Source organism: Taudactylus pleione, unplaced genomic scaffold, assembly GCF_031769625.1.
Source record: "Taudactylus pleione unplaced genomic scaffold, aTauple2 ptg000190l, whole genome shotgun sequence".
In the NCBI taxonomy this organism is placed as follows: domain Eukaryota; kingdom Metazoa; phylum Chordata; class Amphibia; order Anura; family Myobatrachidae; genus Taudactylus; species Taudactylus pleione.
In genome coordinates this window covers 245,351-268,287 of record NW_028284592.1, presented here as the reverse complement: position 1 = coordinate 268,287, position 22,937 = coordinate 245,351, and the positions used below count along the sequence as shown (strand labels likewise).

Below are 22,937 nucleotides of genomic sequence, written 5' to 3'. Positions count from 1 at the left end.
CTCTCTGGGGCTTGCGGCAACGAGACCCTACCACAAGGGTCTCGTGGCAAGCCCGATGGTTGCGATGCTCTGGGCACTGTACTAGGTGTGTCTCAGAGCCGGACGCCTTCCCACTTCATTCTGGCTGCTCACCAGCTTGGATAGTGCCCAGTGTATCTTCCGGGACCGCCTCCTTAGTTAGATAACACTAGCTAGATATCCAGCCCGTCAATCTCACTGGCTCTACCTCAAATCCTGCTCTCACACCTCCACCAGAACAGGGCTTCACGTTATCGGAACCAGAGCACTAGACCGACCCAGGACTTTCCCTGCAGATAACCTCTGGAATAAAAAATAAATAAATAAAAAAAATGCTCAAGGGTGCCTCTTTATACTGTAGCACATGCAGCTCCCAACTGCCACTTGTGCACAAAAAGTTCCAGCTTCTGAGGTTGGGTATGAAATCTCGGCTGTCGGGATGCCGCTGTTCAGAATACAGACAGCAGTATCCCGACAGAAAGAATCTCGACCCCTACAAGAACGGCTGGTATTTTCCCAATCCCAACCCAACCCCTCCCTAATACCTAAAGCTAACACACCCTCCCCGAACCCTAAACCAACACACCCTCCCCGAACCCTAAACCTAACCACCCCCTTCTGTACTCTAATCCTAACACTCCCTACCCGGTGCCCAACCCTAACCCTCCCTCTAATGCCTAACCCCGCTACCTAACACTAACCTCCCCCTAACACTCCAATACGTACCTTCAGGATGTAGACAGTCGGGATATTGGTGCCGGGAATCCGACCTATCGGGATTTTGGCTCCTGTATTTAGACCTTCAGCATCCCGCACGCAGGGATGCCAACAACATCGGATATTGGTTTGCCAGTCGCACAAGACATACATGTTTCCTAAATTCAGGGACAGTAGTAACCCCTTTAAATACTCATATAATCAAGGGGGTGCTACCACAGACACAAATTTTAGCAGTAACAAAAAAAATATATATCTGGATTACAAGAAAGCAGTGAAAATTGTTAAAATACAGGTAAGTTTGTGTCAAAAGAGACTTACCTGTATTTTAAAAAATGTTGCCGCTTTCTTTGCTGTAATCCATATATATTTTATTAAATATTAATAAAAGTTATGTTTTAATATAACATTAATTCAGTGCAACATGTTTGAACATTTCACTTTCCTTTTCGCTTTTTTTGTTAATGCCAACTACATCCCCAGCTCCTGACTATCCATGTGGGTCTCCCACAGCTGCTGCAGTGCTTGCACAATAGTTTAAAAGGAGCACGGGATACTACCTTAAATAGCATGCCCCATGCTCTCATATGGATATAGAAGAATGGTTCTGTGATCCAGGGCTCATTAATACAGGAATAGGAGGTAAGAAATTAGATACAAATAATAGCAGCACTAGAATAGCGGCTTTTGGTTTAAAATAAAAAAAAATTAAAATAAAATTATACTAAAAAAAAAGAAATGCAGGAATGTTAGAGCATGGCAGGGTTTAAGTGGATTTCTACATTTCTAAGATACATTCATTTTTATTATAACAGCCACTTGAGAGGAACCAGCAGAAAACACTGCACCAGTGATTGGTTTCAGTGTAGCTGTACTGTACATCAAAACGGCAATCTTTAGCGGTCCACTCTCCAGACCTAAATATAAATTTTTGTAATTGGTATAGGAGAAGACACTGACCATTATAATCCAGTGTTCACTAGAAATTTAACAATTTAGTCCTTAAAACGTAGAAAATCAAGATGTATGAAAGACAGATGTGAATGGTAAGATATTCTCAGTAAATCGCTGCGGAATATGTGTGCGCTATATAAATAACTGGTAATAATTATAATAATATATGTAGAGACTGCAGATATTAATGATTAACAAAGCGAGGAGAAATGTTTATTTTATTTGTTGTATGAGCAGATTTATTATATTAAGACATAGCTGACTTTATGGTTTTGTCCAAATCAGTGGCAAATGTTATATTTTTTGCTGTGTTTTTTTATTCTCCTTACTGTCTAGCCAGGTCAATGGACTGAAGTAGAAAAAATAATTAAACACTTTAGCTACTTTCATAGGTGATAAAAGTTATGAGATGCATAGTTTACAATAGTTATATTCATTCTGCCCACTATGAAAACCTTTGGGGCTGACACTAAAGGAATCCCTCCCTTGTAGGAGATAGATCTCATGACATTGAAGGGCTCATGTCAACATAGTTTAATGTCGACATGTTCGTGATGTCGACACTGTTCTGTTGATATGCTAGTTTTCTTCTTATTCTGTCCTCAACGGAAATGTCTGCTGTGAACATTGTGAATGTTGACATTTTAAATGGTGACATCGTGACTGCATACCACTAAATCTATGAATCATCAAAAACTCATTGCATAAGAAATTTGAATGAGCAGCTGTCATGGTCACTTCTGCCAATAGGGATTTCATCATTAGCAGAGACAGCTATAGCAGGTAAAAGCCAGTTTAACAGTTTGTACAGTTCAAGGTCAACATTTATAGTGTGGCCCTGACCTAAATTACATGCTTTTGACCGATCATACATTAGCCTTCAATATATTGGCAGTAATACATCTGCTCCACATAGCTCCGTGTTTGGGGGTCTTTGAGCTCACAAACAGAACAATCCAAACTATAGTATGAGATAATATGTACATGCTTACTTTTCTTGACTTTGGAAATACTTAATTCTTCAGTCAAAGGAAGAATTCTGACAGATTGTGTTCAGTTATCAACGCTGTCATAAATTATGCTGTTGTGGTGTACTTTATGTATTACTGTTTAGAGTCATCTCACTCATTGAGCTATACCCAAATTTACATGTTCTCCATCGTGATTCTTTCCTCCAGGTACAAAAGGCTCTGCACTTAGAGGTCCCTCTTAATTATAATTGCAGACACTTGTGCCGGAACAACATTCTTAATTAAACTTGTTTAACACAATGATAAGAGAGCAGGAGCAGACCATTTTGTACCTGGTGGAAAGGGTCATGTTGGAGGGTCTGAATTACAATATAGTTCAGGTTGGTTATTAGCCTATGTACCATTAATGGGGGACTCTTTGGACTGTCTAATAAGCACATGACGATGAAAGACATGTGGATCCCACGGACAGCTCACTTACATTATGTTGGGGCACAGAAGTGTGATGTAGGACCAAAAGCATAGTCAGAACTCTGTTGGCAGAATAGCAACACTTTGAAAAGGCCCTCGTCCCAATGCTTCTAGAGGCATCTCTCTCCACAGGGCTGCTCATTTTATGCCCCATAATAGTGCTCTAGTTTATTTTATGCCCCCATGGTAGTATCTTAGTTCATTTTACATTTCATACTAGTGACCTCTACAGTATAAACTTCCATTACACACTAGAACGATATAGTTCCAACCAGCCAACTAGTTGGCTTGTTGGACTGATAATCAGGCAGTGTGCGGGAGCAAACTATAATCAGTTTGCTCCCAGATGCCAAAAAAACAACATAATGGTCAATCTAACTAGTTGGGAGAATCAAATCTGTTTGATCTTCAGAACTAATTATTTCTAGTGTAGGGGAGAAGCTCCCCCCAATCAAACGATAAACAGACGGACACAGGCCGCTAATGTCCAGCTACTTTTGGCACGCAGTAGCAGCAAGTGTCAGTGGAGCAGTGTGTTCCATTGCCGCTTGCCCTGCTCTCCCACTCTACCCCCTTAGTACTGGGAGCGGGTCTTTTGTTTGCACTTCAGATATCCTGAGCTGCTGCCAGGTGTTCTGTTCCAGGTGGGCTGAGGCTGTGGTTGGTGTGCTGAGCACACTGACCTCTATCTGGGCTGCAGGCGACTGGCTTCCCGATACTGTTGCCGCTTTCGGGGGTACCTGACATGACTTAGCGGCCAGGAGTGTGCCTATTTTCCTCTGCCCTCTCACTGCAGCTTGCACTCAGTCATTGAGCCCACCCGGCCACGTTGCCTATACCCGCCGATCGATTTGCGTCTCAGCTTGGGCAATTCCTGGATGGCAACAGGAGGGTGGAGAGGAAAGACTGTCAGGTCACCAGTGCTACTGCAGGCTCCAGCAGGTCCTTGCTGCAAGTTAAGCACACTGACTCGACTGCACTGGAAAAAATGACAATATTCCAAAATAATAAACAGCACAGCCTCCCCTCCCCCCACATAAGCACTACTGCACCTCACCCACCTCCTCCGGCCAACTCTATTATTGCACCCAAACCTCACCAACCTCCTCCTAACCTCTCTCTCTGTGCCCCAGCCTCACCCACCACCTCTTTCTCTCTCTCTCCCAGCCTCAGCCACATTCTCCTGACCTCCCTATCACTGCACCCTAACCTCACCAACCTCCTCCTGAGCTCTGTGTGTCCTAACTTCACCACCTACCTTGCTGATGGCACCTGTAGCAGAGTGGCAGACAGTGGAGGAGCAGAGCCTTCTCCACGTTTTATATAAAGGAGAATTGTAGCAGAGACACAGCCGGCATGTGCTGGGACATAGAATATTGTGGGATGAGAATTCCCATGGCTGTGTACAGAATCACAATATCACTTTCCCAATAATAATCCCATAGTATGCTGCTGCCCCCAAATTCTATGTTCTGAGGTGTTTCATAGAGATACTTATTCAAAACATGCAGAAGTAGGCAGACGCTGTCCGCCTGTTCCTGTGACATCACAAGTTGAAGAGAAGTTGTATGGTCTGATGAAAAGTTGTTTAGGTGTGTGGAGAAACATTTTAGTTGGACAGACAAGCTGGAGGGTTGGTCAGTTGGAGAAAAGTTGGTCGGTGTATGGCCAGCTTCACTATATCACCCAGTTAGCCTTATCCTACATAGACATCTGGTAGGAGATCATATACCATTTACCTCACATGATTTGCTGATTCTTAAAGCGCTTTATCCCTATTGGCAGCTTTTGAAACTTACATGTCAGCCCCACGTCTGCAGGGCCTTCAGAGCTGAGCAAATTAGCAGTTTACAATTCGTAGAATGCAGGAGATTCCAACTTTGAGTGGAGATCTTAATTTCAGCACCCTATCCCTTTCTGGGACAGTCCTAATCTCGGTGCTCTATCCCCACCTCCAGCACATTTTATAAAAGTTGTAATAAAAGAAAAGCCTACTCTACAAACAGTGCCAAGTGCTCTGCCATGCCTGTGAGGCTGAAACAGGAGAGGGATATCAGTTTGGAGCTTTACTGAGTGGGAAAGAAAGAGACAGACACCTATATAAGCGCTGACAAGTCAGACTATAGCTACTCCCATGTGTTGAACCCCAATTTTTTTTTATTTTAAGGCTTGATGTAAAAAATGTTAATCGTTTAAAAGAAATAATGGAAAAACACTAGTGTAACCAAGCCTTTTGACCTCCCCACAGGCCACTTAAATGCACCTCAGACCTTTCCACATAAGTTCAATATCAATTTATTAAAAACACTTTCGTTTTGCATAAAGCATTGGCTTTATTTTATCAGCACACATACTTTTATAAAAACATGCACAAGCTTGCTTTTACCCTAAAGAGGTTTGCAGTGTAGTTTAGTAAATCATATATACAGTCACACACACACACACACACACACACACACACACACAAAATGCATGTTTCCAGGGCCGGTCCTCCCGTTACGCATGGTACGCAGCTGCGTAAGGCGCCACATAGTGAAGGGCGCCTCAGCTGCGTACCATGCGGCCCGCGGTGCAGACTGTCTGTGACACAGCTGCACCGCGTGTGTAGCGCTGACCGGACGGATTTCGGTCAGCGCTACACAACACAAACTCACAGCCGCCGGCAGCTGTGTGTTTGCTTTAGCAGCTGATGAGAGTCAGACAGACTCTCATCGGCTGCCGCTGCTCCCACTGCCAGAGCCGGACATTTTCCGGCTCCTGCAGTGGGTAATGAGAGTGACGTCATGACGCGACGTCACTCCCACAATGCAAAGCGGCGGACAGAGGAGCTGGTATCGGCGGCAGGAACAGGAGCAGATTTCAGGCAAGTGTTTTTTTTTTTAATTTTTCAGTACATCTCTACTGCGGGGGCACTACAAGGGGGGATTACTAGGGGGTGAATACTACTTATGACACTACAGGGGGTAATACTACTGGGGGGCGCTACAAGGGGGGAATACTACTGGGGGCACTACAAGGGGGGAGGAATACTACTGGGGGCACTACAAGGGGGGAGGGACCACTACTGGGGGCACTATATAAAAAGGCACTGCATAGTGGGTACCACTACTGGGGGCACAAGGGGCACTGCACAGGGGGGACCACTACCGAGGGCACTATAAAAGGGGCACTGCATAGGGCAGTGTTGGCTAACCTTGACACTCCAGCTGTTGTGGAACTATATATCCCAGTATGCCCTGCCACAGTTTTAGCATGCCCTAATAGCAAAACTGTAGCAGTGCATGCTGGGTTAAGTAGTTCCATAACAGCTGGAGTGTCAAGGTTAGCCAACACTGGCATAGGGGGTACCACTACTGGGGGCACTGCATAGGGGGACTACTACTGGGGGCACTATATAAGGGGAATACTACTGGGGGCACAAGGGGCACTGCACAGGGGGGACCACTACCGGTGGCACTGTAAAAGGGGCACTGCATAGGGGGGCGCCAAAAAATATACTTGCTTACCAAAAAATTTGGGCTAGGGCCGGCCCTGCATGTTTCAGAGCTGTGATAGACTGATGAGAATTTTATGGAGTAGAGAACGTGCATTTATAGATGTACTGAATGGCTTGTAGGCAGACATGAAGCATCATAACTGGTGGGTGATTAGGAAAAGAGGGGTTTGGAGGGAGGTCTCCATACCTTCGTCATTAATCCGCTGGTGGTGGCACACCCTAGGCTCCTTCATAGTACTAAAGATGCCAATTCTCATACACATACTGATCTATTTTGTCATAAAAGGAAATATGTTTTTCTAGTAGAGTTCTTTGTGGGAGATAAATGATTTATTCTGTTATTAGCTTATTATTATTATTATTGCTTGGGGTTAGAGGTACCAAAGGATTTTAATTTATTTATTTAGTGTTGCACTTGGTCTAGAGCTAGCCCAGTCTGCCTACTGAGGCTCATTATCTAGCACAGTATGTTGAGTCGTAACTACACTACACACCTTTCATTGTCTAAATTACACTAGACTGAAAAAAAAAATACTCTTCTAAAGTAAAGCAAACTACATGAAAAACAATATATATACCTGTCAGCCATAACTTTAAAACCACCTGTCTAATATTGTGTAGGTCCTCTTCATGACACCCAAACAGCTGTGCCCCAAAGGAGGCATGGACTCCACAAGAAGGTGTCCTGTGGTAACTGGAACCAAAATGTTAGCAGCAGATACTGTAAGTTGCAAGGTGGGGCCTCCATGGCTCAGACTTGGTTTTCCAGCACATCCCACAGAATCTCAATCGCATTCAGATTTGGGGAATTTGGACGCCAAGTCAACACCTTGAACTGTCATGTGCCTCAAACCATTCTTGAACAATTTTTGCGGTGTGGCAGTTACCATGAAGGGGTACCTGACCAGCAACAATGTATAGGTGGGTGGTACATGTCAAAGTAACAGCTATGTGGGGGGGGGGGGTGGCTTGGTGGCCCAAGATGGCAGATGCAGATGTCTTTTAGTGAGCTCCTCTCCGACACTACAAACTACGCAAACCTTTTGCAGCACTCTGCCCTACCTGCTTTGGCTGCTGTATAGCACTGTGTCTGCGGGCTGCCTGTTGAGCTGTGTCATCTGCTCCTGGTGTGCCCCTGTCCCCAGGGACACAGTCCCGCCAGCGACGGCCTGCTCCGGAAACCTCCCTCTAACAGCCTGTATCTCATCTCCGACTCCACCCTGCTTGCAACACCCAGCGGCCTCTGCAGAGTCCAGCACCTGGGTGGCCTTTAAGGACTCCCTCCTCGTGCCGTTGCAATTAGCCTATACCATCCGGCAATTGTGTATGGCGGAAGGTATGCTCCCCACCCACGCTGTCCCCTTCCCAGCACAAACCCTGAACTTACCTGCTGCAGCCACTATATCTTCAGCAGTGGGCTGCTTCGTCCATGGGGTGCGATTCTGGCTCCCTCCCTTCAGAGCGCTCCAGCGTGGACTGATCTGGAAACAGACACGGCCAGTCTCCTGCAGCTGCACAGGTGAGGAGAGGATTATTCTGCGACTCCATTGTCACTGAGAGGGCTTATATAATTATATTATCCCTGCTTGATCCAGATGAGAAGCCTGGAACTCTAAAAGGAGCCTTGTTTGTATTTCTAGCCTGCCCAGCGGCATGCACCGTTTTTCTGGATTTCCCTGTTTATCCTGCTGCATAAGGATTCTGTGTTTCTTCTATTTTTGAGTGTTTGGAGCTCCACCTAGTGACTGCTGGTTCTAATTAAGTCTTCAGACAAGTTTTGATCTCTGCCTTTATTATCATTTTACCTATTTTTTTTTGCTGTCGTTACAATATAATCAGGGTTCACTCTGGGCCGTTGTGCATGCTTTTTATTCACTATTCTTCAACGCCTGGACTCTTTCCACAAAGCAGGATCTATTAGCTTCTGAACAGAGACTTCAAGACGCTTTTAAGAAGGAAGTCTCTGCTCTATAGGCGGATATTGCGCAAGTGGCTGACCGCCTCCCGGAATTAGAGGACCGGGAGGACAAGATGGAGGAATATCACCATGCTTTCCACTCAATGGCTATGCTTCAAGTTGCAGAATTGTGTCAGATGCATAGCGACTGTACGACTTGGATAATCGCGGCAGGCGTAATAATCTACGGATACGGGGTGTCCCTGAAGACATACAGACTCAAGACATCATTGGCGTGCTTACCAAATTGTTCAATGAGGTTCAGGAACGTGCCCCTGACACTCAAATTATATTTGATAGAGCACATAGAGCATTGAAGCCTAGGAATGGTCCAAGGGACAAGCCACGTGACAAATTGTCGGCTCCATTATTTCACCGACAAGGAACTTGTCCTGCAAAAAGCCAGATCCCTTCAGAGTATTGATTTCAACGGCTAAAATTCAGATCTTCCAGGACCTTTCTTGGAACACATTACAACAGTCGAATGATGGGTCCCCTGATTGCTGAACTTAAGAAACGCCAATTTAAATATCGTTGGGGCTTTCCTTTGAGTGTATGGTTCACCACAATGGTACCCTTCATTCTCTTGAAGATCCCGGAGGCTTGCATTCTTTTTGTGATGGTCTGCAGATTTCCAGAGTGGAGCTTCCCGAATGGACTGCTATGTTTTCTCAACTAGAGCCCCCTCCTCTTCCATCTGTTGCTGATGACAAGCAATGGCACTCAGTACGGGGGAAAAAATGAGGCTCCCCATCTCAGGATGTCGCTGGACATGTCACCTGATCTGTTTTTCGTGCCTGTCTTTATATCTTTTTCTTTCTTGATTCTTGTATTTAAGGGTTGGTTCTACTTGAATGTAATCCTTTATACAATTGTGTTTTATATATTTTAGTTTCAAGATTGCTCATTTTAAATGGGTTTTTTTTTTTACAAAGTTTGATGGTGCGTTAGGATTGGTTCCTTGTGTTTCTTTCTGCAGCTATTTGTTGCAGCTTCGGTGTAGAAGCAATTTATTTTCTAAAAGTTTAATACTATTGGGTTCATTTTTATGTACATGTATATGTATGGAGGTGTGTGTATGTACGTACATTATGTGTGGGTTTGTAAGTACTGTATGTATATCTATGCCTTTATATATGTGTATATATGTGTATGTGTGTGTGTTACATGTATAGCAAGTTTTATCATCTAGATTTTGAGGTTTATTTGGATCTATCTTCCTCCTCTTCTGTTTTTCCTCAACAGCTACTATTTTTCTCAAACAGCAAGTCTGGCCATGAGAGTTTTCGGGCTCCTCATGTGTTACAGGGCGATTTTGTGGAGGGGAATGCTTGTATAATTGTTTTCTGATGTGTTTTATTTCTCCTTTTCTGTTCTGTTTTAATTTATTTCTGTTTTTGTTCCTATTGTGTCACTGTTTGTTTCCAGTCTTCCCCTTCCCCCCTGCCTTTCCAGGTCTCCACAGAAGGCTCTTTTTTTTTTTTTCCCCTTTTTCTTTTCACTGCTGGTCTTGGTCCTACCAAGGTTTGTCCTGCGGTTTCCCTCTTTGGGCTGACATGATGGCTACACCTGAACACTTAAAATGTTCTTCTATAAATGCGAAGGGATTGAATATTCCTGAGACAGTATTCTGTACTCCGTGAGTTTCGTAGCGAGAAACTTGACATTGTATTTATTCAGGAAACACATTTTAAACATGGGCATGCACCTTCGCTTAAAAATTATTATCCGTGGGTTTTCACTAGCAATAACCCAGAGGGGGAAGACCAAAGGGTTGGCTATATTGATGTCTAGACATATACCTTTTACTGAAGTGGCTACTCATACTGTGCTAGAAGGTCGTGCATTGATTGTTGTGGGGAAAATTTTTCATCAATTGTATACTTTGACTAATATTTATGCCCCTTGTACAGGTCAATCTGTTTTTTTTGCTAAAGTTTTACAATATGTAAAATCTGTACAACAAGGTATTGTTATTATAGGTGGAGATTTTAATTGGTCTTTTGATCCTACACTAGATTCCTCCAGATCTACCGCTAATGTGTCCCTTAAAGATTTGTGTAAAGTAAGAAAGCTTTTTCATGATCACCAATTGTTGGATGCCTAGAGACTACAACACCCTAATGAGAAGGATTTTACTTTCTTCTCTAACCCCCATAATGTGTTTCCCGAATAGATGATTTTCGTGTCACAGTCATTTGATTACAAGCACGGCCATTGGTTCTATTACATGGTCAGACTATGCCCGTGTCCCTACTTTTCTGCGTTCCAGACTCTCGGCCTAAGTGCTGGTCCCGGAAATTAAATGTAAACTTAATTTCTTTATATTCTGGGATCTGGATTAAGAGATCTATTGAAGATTATGTGGACCTTAATACCTCCGATGTTAGCAAATGCTCTTTGGGAAGCCCATAAATGTGTGATTCGTGGGAAGCTCATACAATTAGGCTCACTGGCTAAGAATCGGAGAATAGCTCAGAAAGAGGAGCTCCTCTTGAAAATTTGTACTTTGGAACTTTCTCATAAATCTTCTTTAGATACTGATGTGAGAGCTGAGCTAGTTCAGACTGGGGCGGCTTTGAATAAGCTACTTTCTGATAAATCCAAGTTGGCTTTCAGAAAGTGCAGTCACAAGTATTTTCAATGGGGTAATAAACCCAGCAGACTTCTGGCACGCGCTTTGAGAGAACAAAGAGCTTCGACCTTTGTTTCAAAGATTAAAAACTCTCAAGGTGATGTTAGTTTCCTTAATGAACAGATAGCTGAATCTTTTCGGGGGCACTATTCTGGTTTATATTCTCTTTCTGGGTCGGTTTCACCAGATAAGTTATCCTCACGTATTAAGGAGATAATTAATTAGCGAGAAATAATCGACTATCTGCGACTTTCAGAAGATTCCCAGTTGCTTTTAGAACAACCTATTACGTTGACTGAATTGGAGATGGCAAGTCTACCCCAACTGGTAAAAGCCCTGGCCCTGATGGGTTCACCATCTCTTATTATAAATTATTTCAAGCCCATTTGTCCCCTCTTCTAATTCAGGCTTTCAATGAGATCGATGTGAAAAGTTTTTTGCCCAAATGTTCGCCGCTCATATTACGGTTCTTCCCAAGGTAGGCAAGGACCCCACCCTGTGTTCGAGTTACCGGCCAATTTCTCTACTTAATGTAGACCTCATATTATATGTAAAAGTGTTGGCGAACAGTCTTAAACCTTGGTTAGCCACCTTAGTTCATAGTGACCAAGTCGAATTTGTTCCCGGAAGGGAAGCTAAAGACAACACGACAAAAGGTAATTGATTTAATTTATAGGGCCATGTTATCTCAATCCCCCACAATTCTGTTATCTACAGATGCCGAAAAAGCTTTTGTTAGAGTAGATTGGCAATTCATGTCTGGGGTGCTTCAACATATGGGTTTCGGTCCGCTCTGCCTTGCGAGAATAATGGCCTTGTATAAAAATCCTTATGCCCGGGTCAAGGTAAACTGAGTATCATATGCCCCATTTCCGATTTTAAATGGGACAAGACAGGTGTGCCCGTTGTCTCCCCTCATTTTTATATTGACAATGGAAGCCTTGGCACGGGCTATTAGATGTAACTCTGATGTTAGGGGGGGTTGAGTTGGGGTCCACGGAATATAAATTAGCTCTTTTTGCAGACGATTTATTGGCAATCATCTCCAACCCAGTAGTTTCGCTACCTAATTTGATTATGGAATTTAAGAAGTTTGGTGCTTTGTCAAACTTTAAAATCAATTATTCCAAATCCGTGGCCCTCAATTTAAAATGCCCCAGACTCTATGATCCAAGGCCTACAGTCAGCTTTCTCATTTAATTGGCATCCGGCTCATATCCAATATTTAGGAATTAAGTTTACAAAGGATGCTAAGAGTTTATTCCAAACTAATTTTCCTCCTCTATTAAGTATAGTGGGTAAAGACCTTCGGACTTGGCAACCTAAGACGTTTTCTTGGATAGGGAGATTAAATATTGTGAAGATGAAGGTTTAACTTAGAATTCTGTATTATTTACAAACTCTTCCTATATGGATTCCACCATCATTTTTTTTTTTAGAGATTTACAGAAATTAGTGAGAGATTTTATTTGGTTTGGTAGGAAACCCAGATTCTGCCATGATATCTTATATAGGACTAAGGTAAACGGAGGTCTCCAACTCCCCAACTTCCTATACTATTATCAGGCGGTCCATTTAAATAGGGTCGCCAATTGGTCCAAATTTAAGCAATGGGTTTTGGTGGAAGAATGTTCTAGTCCTATCCCGTTAGAAGCCCTACCCTGGGCCCGGGTTATCCTATCAATTGTCCACCCCACTATCACCCCTACTTCGCAAGTTTGGAAGAAATTGAGGATCCAAACCTTGATCTCCACTGTCCCCTCTCTGTTGACTTACCCTTTGCGTACCTCTGAATTCCCCCGGGTGTAGGAGACCGTACTTTCCGACTCTAATTCTCTTGGGATTTTAAGGTTGGGTCAATTGGTCCACTCAGGGAGGGTCCTTTCCTTCCCAGATTTGAAGACGGTGAAGGGTCTTTCTCAGTTGGAATATTGGTCCTATATGCAACTGATGTTAGGAAGATTAATATGGGTGGAGTCTTGACTAGAGATTTGACTCCCTTTGAACTGCTCTGTTCCTAGAAAGAACATATGCGCCACTCCATTTCCATCATTTATAATATTCTTATAGATAAGACTTTTGTCTCTCTACCTAAATTTACAAATGCCTGGCATAACGATCTGAATATGCAGTTCACAGAACAATGGTTTAAGGGGTCCATTTACTAAGCAGTGATAGGAGAAGTGAAAAGTGCTAAGATACCAGCCAATCAGCTCCCAACTGTCATTTTTCAAACACAGCCTGTGAGATGGCATTTAGGAGCTGATTGGCTGACACCTTATCACTTTTCACTTCTCCTAACACTGCTTAGTAAATAGACCCCTAAGGCTTTTCAATACTCCCATGTTTCATACCAAAGTATCAGTCATTGAGACACACTACAAATTTATTACCAGATGGTATCGATGTCCTAGTGTACTGCATAAAAAATTTTCAATTTATATTGGAGATGCAATGGGAGTATAGGCTCCCCTTTTCATATATGGTGTCTCTGCCCTTTATTGGCTTCTTTCTGGAAACAGGTCATCCAAATCACGAAGGATATTGTTGGCGAGGGGGTCCCTGATGGACCGGAGTTTTGGGTTTTGAATATAATATGTTGGCCAATCTCCAACTATAAGAAATCACTTTTACGGCATATGAATAATGGCACTAAGGCAGTCATACCAGTTAAATGGAGGTCAACATCGCCCCCAACTGTTAAAGATTGATTGCTTCGATTAGATATGTATACGGCTATAGAAGAAAAATTTGTCTGCAACAGATTGGTTTTCTAATTTTATGGCCACATGGTTTTATTGGCTAGAATTTAAAGATTCCGCCCCATATAAAGTTTTAATTTGGATACTATAGTGTGCCGCCCTGCTCATGGATTGTTTTTTCTGTTGGAGACCTAGAAAAAACCCCACCCCTTCTTTCTGTCTTCTTCCCCCTCTTTTTATTTTATTTTGGGTATATTTTTTTTATTAATTTATAATAATAATTAAAAAATTGGATGTATGTGATATTTTTGATTATTTTTTCTATGTACATCTTTAAATAAAAGAATATATATTAAAAAAAAAAGTTAACGGCTATGTGATGGTTTCCCAGAACAACACTGGCTCCGCCGTCTTGCCTTCTTCCCATAATGCATCTTGGTACCAATACACACACCCAGCCGTCCACATGATGTACAAGAAAATGGGATTTCTCAGACCAGGCCACCTTCTTCCATTGCTCCATGGACCAGTTCTGACGCTCACATGACCATTGTAGGTGCTTTCGGCGGTGAACAAGGGTCAGCATGGGCACTCTGACCAGTCGGCAATGCATCATGTGTTCTGACACCTTTATCATAGCCAGCATTAAGGTTTTCAGTAATTTTGCTACAGTAGCTCTTCTATGGGATTGGAAAAAACGGGCTAGCCTTGACGTGCATCAATCCTTGGGCGCCCATGATACTGTTGCCAGTTCACTGAGTGTCCTTCCTTAGACCATTTTTGTAATGTTCTAACCACTGCATAACGGGAACACCTCCACAAGACCTGACATTTTAGAGATGCTCTGACCCAGTCGTCCAGCCATCACAATATGCTTAAAAAATTACTCAGTGTAGAGTGTTCACTTGCTGCCTAATAAATCCCACTCCTTGACAGGTGTCATTGTAGCAAGATAAGCAATGTTATGGCTTATTAGTGTATAGTATTTATTTTATTTAGATTTTAACCACTTCAGTGCTAAGGAAGAGTGGGACTCAAACTGTACATAAAGAAATGCTGAGAATAAGTCCCATCTCGCCTCAGCACTATATCCACTAATGGTAACTTATAAACATTCGTACCATGCATTCTGAAGTGCAGAGGATAGGAGGGGATTGAAAGTTCGCTATGTCCCCCATCTTGGCACCTGCAGGCCTTAGCACTCTTGTTCAAAAGATGAGAACACCCTCTTCCAAATTAAATATCCACTTAATTTTATTCTGGTGATTAGTGTGATCAACAGACACTAACTCTACAGACTGCAGATCTCACCCACTGTCACCAGACTAGGAGTGATAATCATTGCCATGGAGTTAGAAGGTGAGGGTTTAAAATGAGGAAGGTATCGGAGGCAAAGAACCTGTATATTAGTCTTCTTCATCCACTAGCACAAGACCTGGTCAAAGGTGCGAAGTCTAACCTATCGGGAGGTGTTCACCAGTGACCCCTCCAATCGGGATAGGATTTTAGCTGCACCCGATAGGCAGGTTGCAGTCCTTTGGTCAGGTGTCTGATGCTAATGGGAACAAATGGAAGAACGTATATACAAGCTACAGGACACAGGTGGACGTGCAGATAATTGTAACGTGATCCGTGAAGAGAGCAGAAAAACACAATGGGAATGAATAAGAGAATTCACTAGAACTGACATCAGATGCGGTAAACTGAAATAAGTACTGGAATCTTGGTAACATGGAATGCGAATAACAGCTGGAATCCGGACACATGAGATAATGTTAGGATTTCACTGGCATTAGTGTCCAAACGTAGGAGATGGAAATAAATACTGAGGACCAAATCGTATACTAAAAGAATAATACTAGTAACTAGATGCTTATAATAAGAGATAATAGTCCGGCGCTTTGGTATCTGCAGTGGAGCCTGGAGCTAAACACAGTAAGTTACTGAGTAAGATACACTCACTTGTATAGAGAAGCAGAGAGGTCCAGCTGAGAGCTAATTAGTAATTAGCAAGAAGCTTGACACCACAGCACACAGAGAAAATGTCAGGGAACTGAATAGCTCACTATAAATAACTGAGGGCTGATGAGTAAAGGAATAATCCACACAGAGGACTGGAGACAACCTAGGGAACACTGGGTACAATGGTGTGTACTGGTCTGGAAGTCCAAAGAAGGCTCACAAGTAATCCTCTCTGAGAACTGGAGACAGCCTGGGAAACGCAGAGTACAATGGTGAAGCCTGGAAGAATACACTGTAGTAATCACTGAAGAATAGAAGTCGTACAGGCAACTATCTGTTGCAGGAGACAGACTTAAATACCCCTAGGAAGTTGGTCATTGGATTGTGAGATCAGCTGACAGACCGCAGAACTGCCATTGTGAGAGACTAGTCAGATGACACAGACTAACATGGCTGCCCATATCCACCACCGCGTGAACCAGGACGCACGCATGAAAGCCCTAGCAGTCCCTGGGGAGAATACTCAGCCCACCACTGACCTCCAGGCCTGGCGTCTGGACGTCTGAGAGCCCGTACACAGTGGTGAGTAGCGACCGATCCCAGGCCGCATTCCTGACACCCATCCGATCTGGAATTCAATAAAGTCAGGAGCATACTCATTTGAAAGGGAGTCCCGCTTACAAATGATATGGCTTTTAGCAGCTATTGCCAGGTGATCACCATACTGTACATTGACACCCCATTCTATAGAAAAAGGTTTCTTTTTGTTTTTCAGAGATGGGGAGGGGCAGAGGGTTTTAATGCCCAGATATCTCCTGTCCCAGGTCAAATACACAATTCATTCAGTAGGTTTTCTAATTTTTGTAAAAATGGTATGCTTGCTTGGCTCTGATATTATAGTGAGAGTTTTTAGAATGGAGATGTTGCATATAGCAACTAGATTCTAGCTATTATCTCCTAGACGGTGCTAGTTAAATGTTAAGTAGAACCTGATCGGTAGCTACGGGCACCATCTCAACTTCTAAAAACTCTCTCTCACTTACGTAAATATACCCCTAAATGGCAGAAAAATGAGAAAATCTGACTACCTCCACCTGGGATTAAAAGCATAAAAAAAAATAAAAAAACATAAAAAAAAAAAAAAACCCTCATCCCCAGCTCTGGAAGATGCATATGCAGAGAGAGGCCATGTGGACATTTGCACTAACGCTTCAAGGAATGCACAGCCCAAGACTGCAAGGATGCCAGCAGTCCGCCTCCCTCTTACCCACCATCCCCACACAGCTGGCGCAAAGATACAAATGGTTCTATTACCTCTTCTATTGGGCCTCTGCATATTATTCCTACACATTTTACTGTATGAATTTTAGAAAAAAAATGCATTGGAATTTAAGTGCTGATTTTATTAGGGAACTTGGTGTAGAATACGGCTTTTTGTGTTTTGGAAAGGTATACTAAATTATTTCTTGGTGGTGTTTGGGATTTTATTTTATTTTTTAAATGTACACGTTTGTTTTTAGTACATTTTCTTGTAATAAAAACAAAATACACTTTTTTGCCCATTTTGGAAAGTTTTTATTTGCAGTGTCAGACAATGGTATTTTATGAAAACTCTGTCTTATGGAAGACAAACAAGGTACAATTTGTATGAGTATTGCATCAAAACAGTACAGTGGTTCCCAAACTGGGTGCTGCAGGGAACTTGGGAAAAAAAAAAAAATCAAATTTGTGGTCAATGTGATAGGTAAAACCAATGCTGTTGGATGGCATTCTAAACAACTGTGGGCAAACAGCACTACCCTGTTCACTACCACATAACTGAATGACAGACGGGCACATATAAATTAATAATTTTTGCCGAATTTCTCAAGAAAAAAATAAACACTTTTGACCCTAGGGAGCCGTGAAGAAAATGCTGATACTCTACAGCAGTGGTTCCCAAACTCTGTCCTCAAGGTAGGTTTTAAGGATAACCATGGTTGACTGAGGTCACATGTGCCCTAGCATAGATATGCTTAAAACCTAGACTGTAAGGGTGCTTTGAGAACAGAGTTTGGGAATCCCTGCTCCATGGAGTCGTGATTCAAGAAAGTTTGGGACCACCGCATCAGCAAATTGAAGTTGCAATGTGAGCAGCCCGAAAAGTGTCAAATTTCACTCAGCACAAGGGTGAGAAAAGTCTCAGTGATGAAAGGGTTAAAGACATTCAGCAACTGACTTTCAGCTTTTGACTGAATGTAGGCGATTCTGCAACTTCTGTGAATTTAGTTCATGGAACTGAACTCCTTACAGTGCATATCCTTGTAGAGATAGGACAAATTTTTTTTTTTTTTTTTTTAAAACAACCCGTCCCACTACGGTCACCAGACAGAAAAAAAAAAAGCCACACAATCCCTTTGTGTGTTAACCTCCCAGTGCAGTAGGTGTGTATGTTTCACTGACTTCTGATGGGCTCTGCTGCAGCTATTCTCTGATGTCATCCTGAAACAACCAGATTGAACTAGTCGCATTCTTGATAGAAGGAAAGGGGTTTAAAGTTTGCACTCCGACTGCAATGTGCTTTATAAGCAATTACACGGAAAGTGAACAGCAGCAGGGGACAAGTGTCTCATGGAGCAGACAACAGAAAGTTTAGACAATTCAGCAGTGTGCCGTGAAATCATGTGTCTACTACACAAATCCCAAGTCAAAAAGAGTAAAAGCAATATTAAAAACAATAAAAAAAAAAACCAGTTGTTGAGATTTGCTGCACCCTATTGAAAATATGTTAAAAGGAAATGTACACAGAATGCTATGTACCAAATAAAAATCATCCCACACACATAGGAATGCACCAAGAATGTGTAACATTATAAACAAGTATCTGCATTATAGAAGAATCAGTTTCACATACAAGACAGCTTCAACTAACTTACAAAATAACAAGTCCATAGATACCACAAATGAGGGCACGGTGACACCTTTGTTTGCCAGTAAAGTAAATATTATGAGGTAAATAGAAAAAAAAAAAAAAGACAAACCACGAAACGCAGGCAGGCAGGCAGGCAGGCAGGCAGGAAGTGAGTTACAATGCAATCCAGAACTTTAAAAAGGAGGGCAAAATAAACCATATTTCTAGTGGTCACAGATCTTAAGGTCGGGATAGTCCAGACAGCGAAATGATGGTTAGGGAGTTAGGAGTCAGTATTTCAACGCCCATCATGATCCCGACCCCTTTGGGAGGGTTCTGCATTTCAATCCCACTCCCATGGGTCAACCACATTTATCCATCACTGGTCAAGACAAAGTTCCTGCTGGCCATCAAATCCATCTAGGAGGGGTTGAAATTTACCACTAATATGAAATATATATATATATATATTTATTTTTTTATCTTGGATTATCTGTAACTTTCCTAATAACAACACCGCCAGATATGGATGTCTATGCAAGACAGTGACTTGGCTAACATGAATGTACTTGAACAGTCTTAAGACTACAGGTATGAATACTTTTCACATGTGTAGTACAAAATGTCGATATTGTAAATGTTGACAGTCAGAATAGCATTTTCAGTGCATTTCAGCTCTATCCCTACCTGCGGAATCGGTATGATTTATGATGTTGGAATCCTGACAGCGGCATACCGGCAGAGGAGGAAATCCTGATCGTCCTAAGGTAAGTATTAACTAACCTATTTCTACCCCCTAACCCCAACCCTCCCTTAGGGGTGCCTAACCCTAACCTTCCCCCCCAGTGCCTAACCCTAATCCCCCCTTCCCCGCCACCTAAACCTAAGTCCCCCGGGGGGGTGCCTAGCCCCAAGTCCCCCCCAGGGGAGCCCAACGCTAACCCCCCCTTTCCCTAGCCTAAACCTAACCTCCCGGTGGGGTACCTAACCCTAAGTCTTCCCCCCACTCGGGAACCCTAAACCTAACCCTCCCCCCCGCGGCTATCCGAGCTCGGCATCCCTTCGATCGTACGTGTAATGACAGGCGTCGGCATATCGACACCCGTCTTTAGACCCTTGCCGGGATATGACAGTCGGGAAGCCGGCTGTCGGGATTAGGTCCGCCGGCTTCCCGACTGCATACCCTACCTGCAGCCAAACCCCATCATTAACACTAAAATGTTCCGTTGACACTGTGAATGTTGCATTTGGACTACGTACCCTCTTCACACACAGATATTAATTAGTTTACAAACAAACTGATAATTTCAACCATATCATGAAGAATTGAGAAAACAAAAAAAACTCCATAAAAAGGTAGAAAAGGGACCTGACCAAGTGTGTTTTTCCTAGGAATGTGTTCTGTGTTTTACATGTCACCTACTTGCTGTGTTGTTGCTATTGTTTTATGGCTATTCTACACGTAGTTTTGTGGTTCTAAGGAGAAATAACCATGCACAACAATTATAACTCAAGCAGGTGTTTAACTGCTCATCTACATAAGTTACATAGATATTGCAGCATTAATCTTCTTATACCCCTTTTCCACCTAAGTTCCTATCCGGATCAGACCCGGAATTTTGCCGGCGCCGACTCGGGATATTCCCGAGCCAGCGCCGCTCACACCGCAGTCGGGTCTGCATAGACCCGGCTTTTGCAGAGTGAAAGCGGTCGCTTGGAGATTACGTCATCTCCAAGCGCCACTGAAGCGGAACAATCGGCCGGCTAGCAGCGCACTCCAGGTCATCGTGACCCGGAGTGAACTGTTCTCACAGCAGGGTTTCACGGGCTACACCCGTGGTAAACCCTGCTAGTTACCTGGGTTGGATTGCCGGGTCACTCGACCCGGCGATCCAACTCTCTCCCCTTTTACACCAGGGAGCTGCCCGGATCAGACCCTTCAAAAACCCGGGTTTTAGCTCCGATGTAAAAGGGGTATTAGTGTGCTGCAAAAACTAAACCAAATTCTACACTGCACTGTCAGAGGGAATGAGCATTGTCTGTAGATATATAGATTTCCATCAAAACCAAACATTATCAGACCTTAATGTGTTCTGATCCAGTTCAGAAATACCAATTAATGATTAACTCTTACGGGAAAGCATTTGTGCTACAACAAGCCTCCAGCCAATACTACATATTAATAAATAATTAGGAAAGACTTATACAGCCCCATACACACTTAATAAATGTAACACTTTCCATAGAGTATTGTACATTGCAGAGTAAAGATTGAGCAATATGTGATTCCTATAAGAATCTCTTGGGAGGTGTTGAACTTACAAACTGGATTGTCCATTTTGAGGGGTCTTGACATGCGAATGCTTGAAGGTACAGTCATATCAATCAGCTCCTGAATACTCTAGGAGATAACAAAAAACTTATAGTGGGGACTTCCAACACAGTATACAGAAACCACCTATTTTATTGTAGAGCAGATTCCAACTTCAATATACAGTAACTTGCATTCCTGGACCGGCTATAAAGTTCTACAGGGAAGATTAGGCAAGAGGCTAAGCCTGGGGTCATTTACACTACAAAAACCAGGCACGGATTTAGAAATGGAAACAATCTGCACTAATTAACCCTTTCAGAATAAGAAGAATTTTAGAACAGCTTCTGTTTTTCTTCCTATGTCACAGTCCGAGCTTATCACTACCTGGGATGTTAATGAAATTGTTCACATGTAAAAACACTTCATTGATATGCAGATCACCAGCATTATGAGGACAGCGTGACTACTGATCACACACAGTGACTACTGAACACACACAGTGACTACCAGAGCAAGGGCAGGAACGGTACTACATTTATAGGATAGTTCAGCGGACAGAATTTATAGCAATAATCCATGCAGAATAATAATGCAGAAGAATCAGCCTCGGGTCGTGCTCAACAGCCCAGCAAAGGCGTGCACTTACCTCCACCCCAATGGTCTGCAGCATCTCCCGCTTTTCCTTATCCCCGGGGCCAATGTGCCGCTCTGAGAAGTCATCGTGCCGGGGCAACAGGCGCTCAATCTGCCTCTGGGAGCTGGAGGGGGATGCTAGAACCGCTGCTGCTGCAGCTGAGACTCGGCTACTGCTACTGTTGCTCCTCATCGAACCCTCTATACGCCTCCAAGCTCCCATCTTGCCGCATCCTAGCGCCCTGCCTTGCAGCCGCACTGACTGGTACAGCAGCCCCCAGGACTTGCCGCAGCTCTGCATGATGCTAACTAGCACTTGTATATATATGTGTATATAGATGTGCTGGAAGTGTCTGTGCGACTCCTGGTCACTACCCCCTGTGCTGTGCGGGGCAGCAGTGGAGAGATCCCCTTGTAGTGTGCACGGTGCAGAAAGTTGCTGTTGTGTATTCCCGGCACCAGCAGGTCACTTTCTAATGAAGTACCACTGAGAGATACCTCCGCCCCCTCATTATACCCCGCTCCTCCAATCACCTGCTCCGGACCAGCTGACGTAGAGCCAAGCCCCCGTGTAACTCCAGGGGAAACGGAACACAATACTGATAAAGTGCTGGGAAATGCATATCTTGCATAATTCCCATCAGACTTTCCATAGGGTAACATGTGCTGCTGGTGATACAACACTATATGCATGAGGAAGTGGTGGTCCCTGGTTATATAGCCCATCTCCCATAATAGGGCAGCAATAACAACTCCCTAAATGTTCCTCTGCCACACTGTACCTGTAGTTAACTGCAGCTGAGGTTAGCTTATATAATTATTATTATTCATGTGTGTAATACTCTGATTCTTGGTATATATTATTAGAGATAATAGTAATTATAAACAGGTTAGAACAGAAATGTACAAGCCACTCAGCAGCACCTGCACTTATATGCATCTCACTAATAGTTGAGGGACTATTTATCTTTCAAAATTTTTCGTCACTGCCCCAAATATTAAGTATCACCCCAATGTATAAAGGAAGGACCGCAAAAGATCTCTCCGATATCTGCTGCGGTCCCTCCATTTCCGACAGCAGTCGCACCCCCATAGGAAGCATTCCGGAGTATAGCCCTGGCAGCTAACGCCATATGAAGATTGCGTTAGCCACTGTAGCCTATGGGCTACATTCCACAAAACTTACAGAGAGGTTTCTTCCTCCGGAACCCTCCCCG

The 22,937-nt window shown here is 43.2% G+C and overlaps 1 protein-coding gene across 2 annotated transcripts in view; it reads right to left on the bottom strand.

The window, feature by feature from the left end:
• Nucleotides 1–22,189, bottom strand: part of GLDC (glycine decarboxylase) — a 73,005-nt gene extending 50,816 nt beyond the window's left edge. For both annotated transcript variants that reach the window (XM_088476576.1, XM_088476577.1), the window contains exons 1-2: nucleotides 21,734–22,189; nucleotides 21,096–21,174 (exon numbers count right to left, since the gene is read on the bottom strand). In XM_088476576.1, the coding sequence (XP_088332702.1) occupies nucleotides 21,096–21,174; nucleotides 21,734–22,021 (367 nt within the window). In that variant the 5' untranslated portion in view covers nucleotides 22,022–22,189. The remainder of the gene's footprint in view (nucleotides 1–21,095; nucleotides 21,175–21,733) is intronic.
• Between the last annotated feature and the right edge of the window lie 748 nt (nucleotides 22,190–22,937).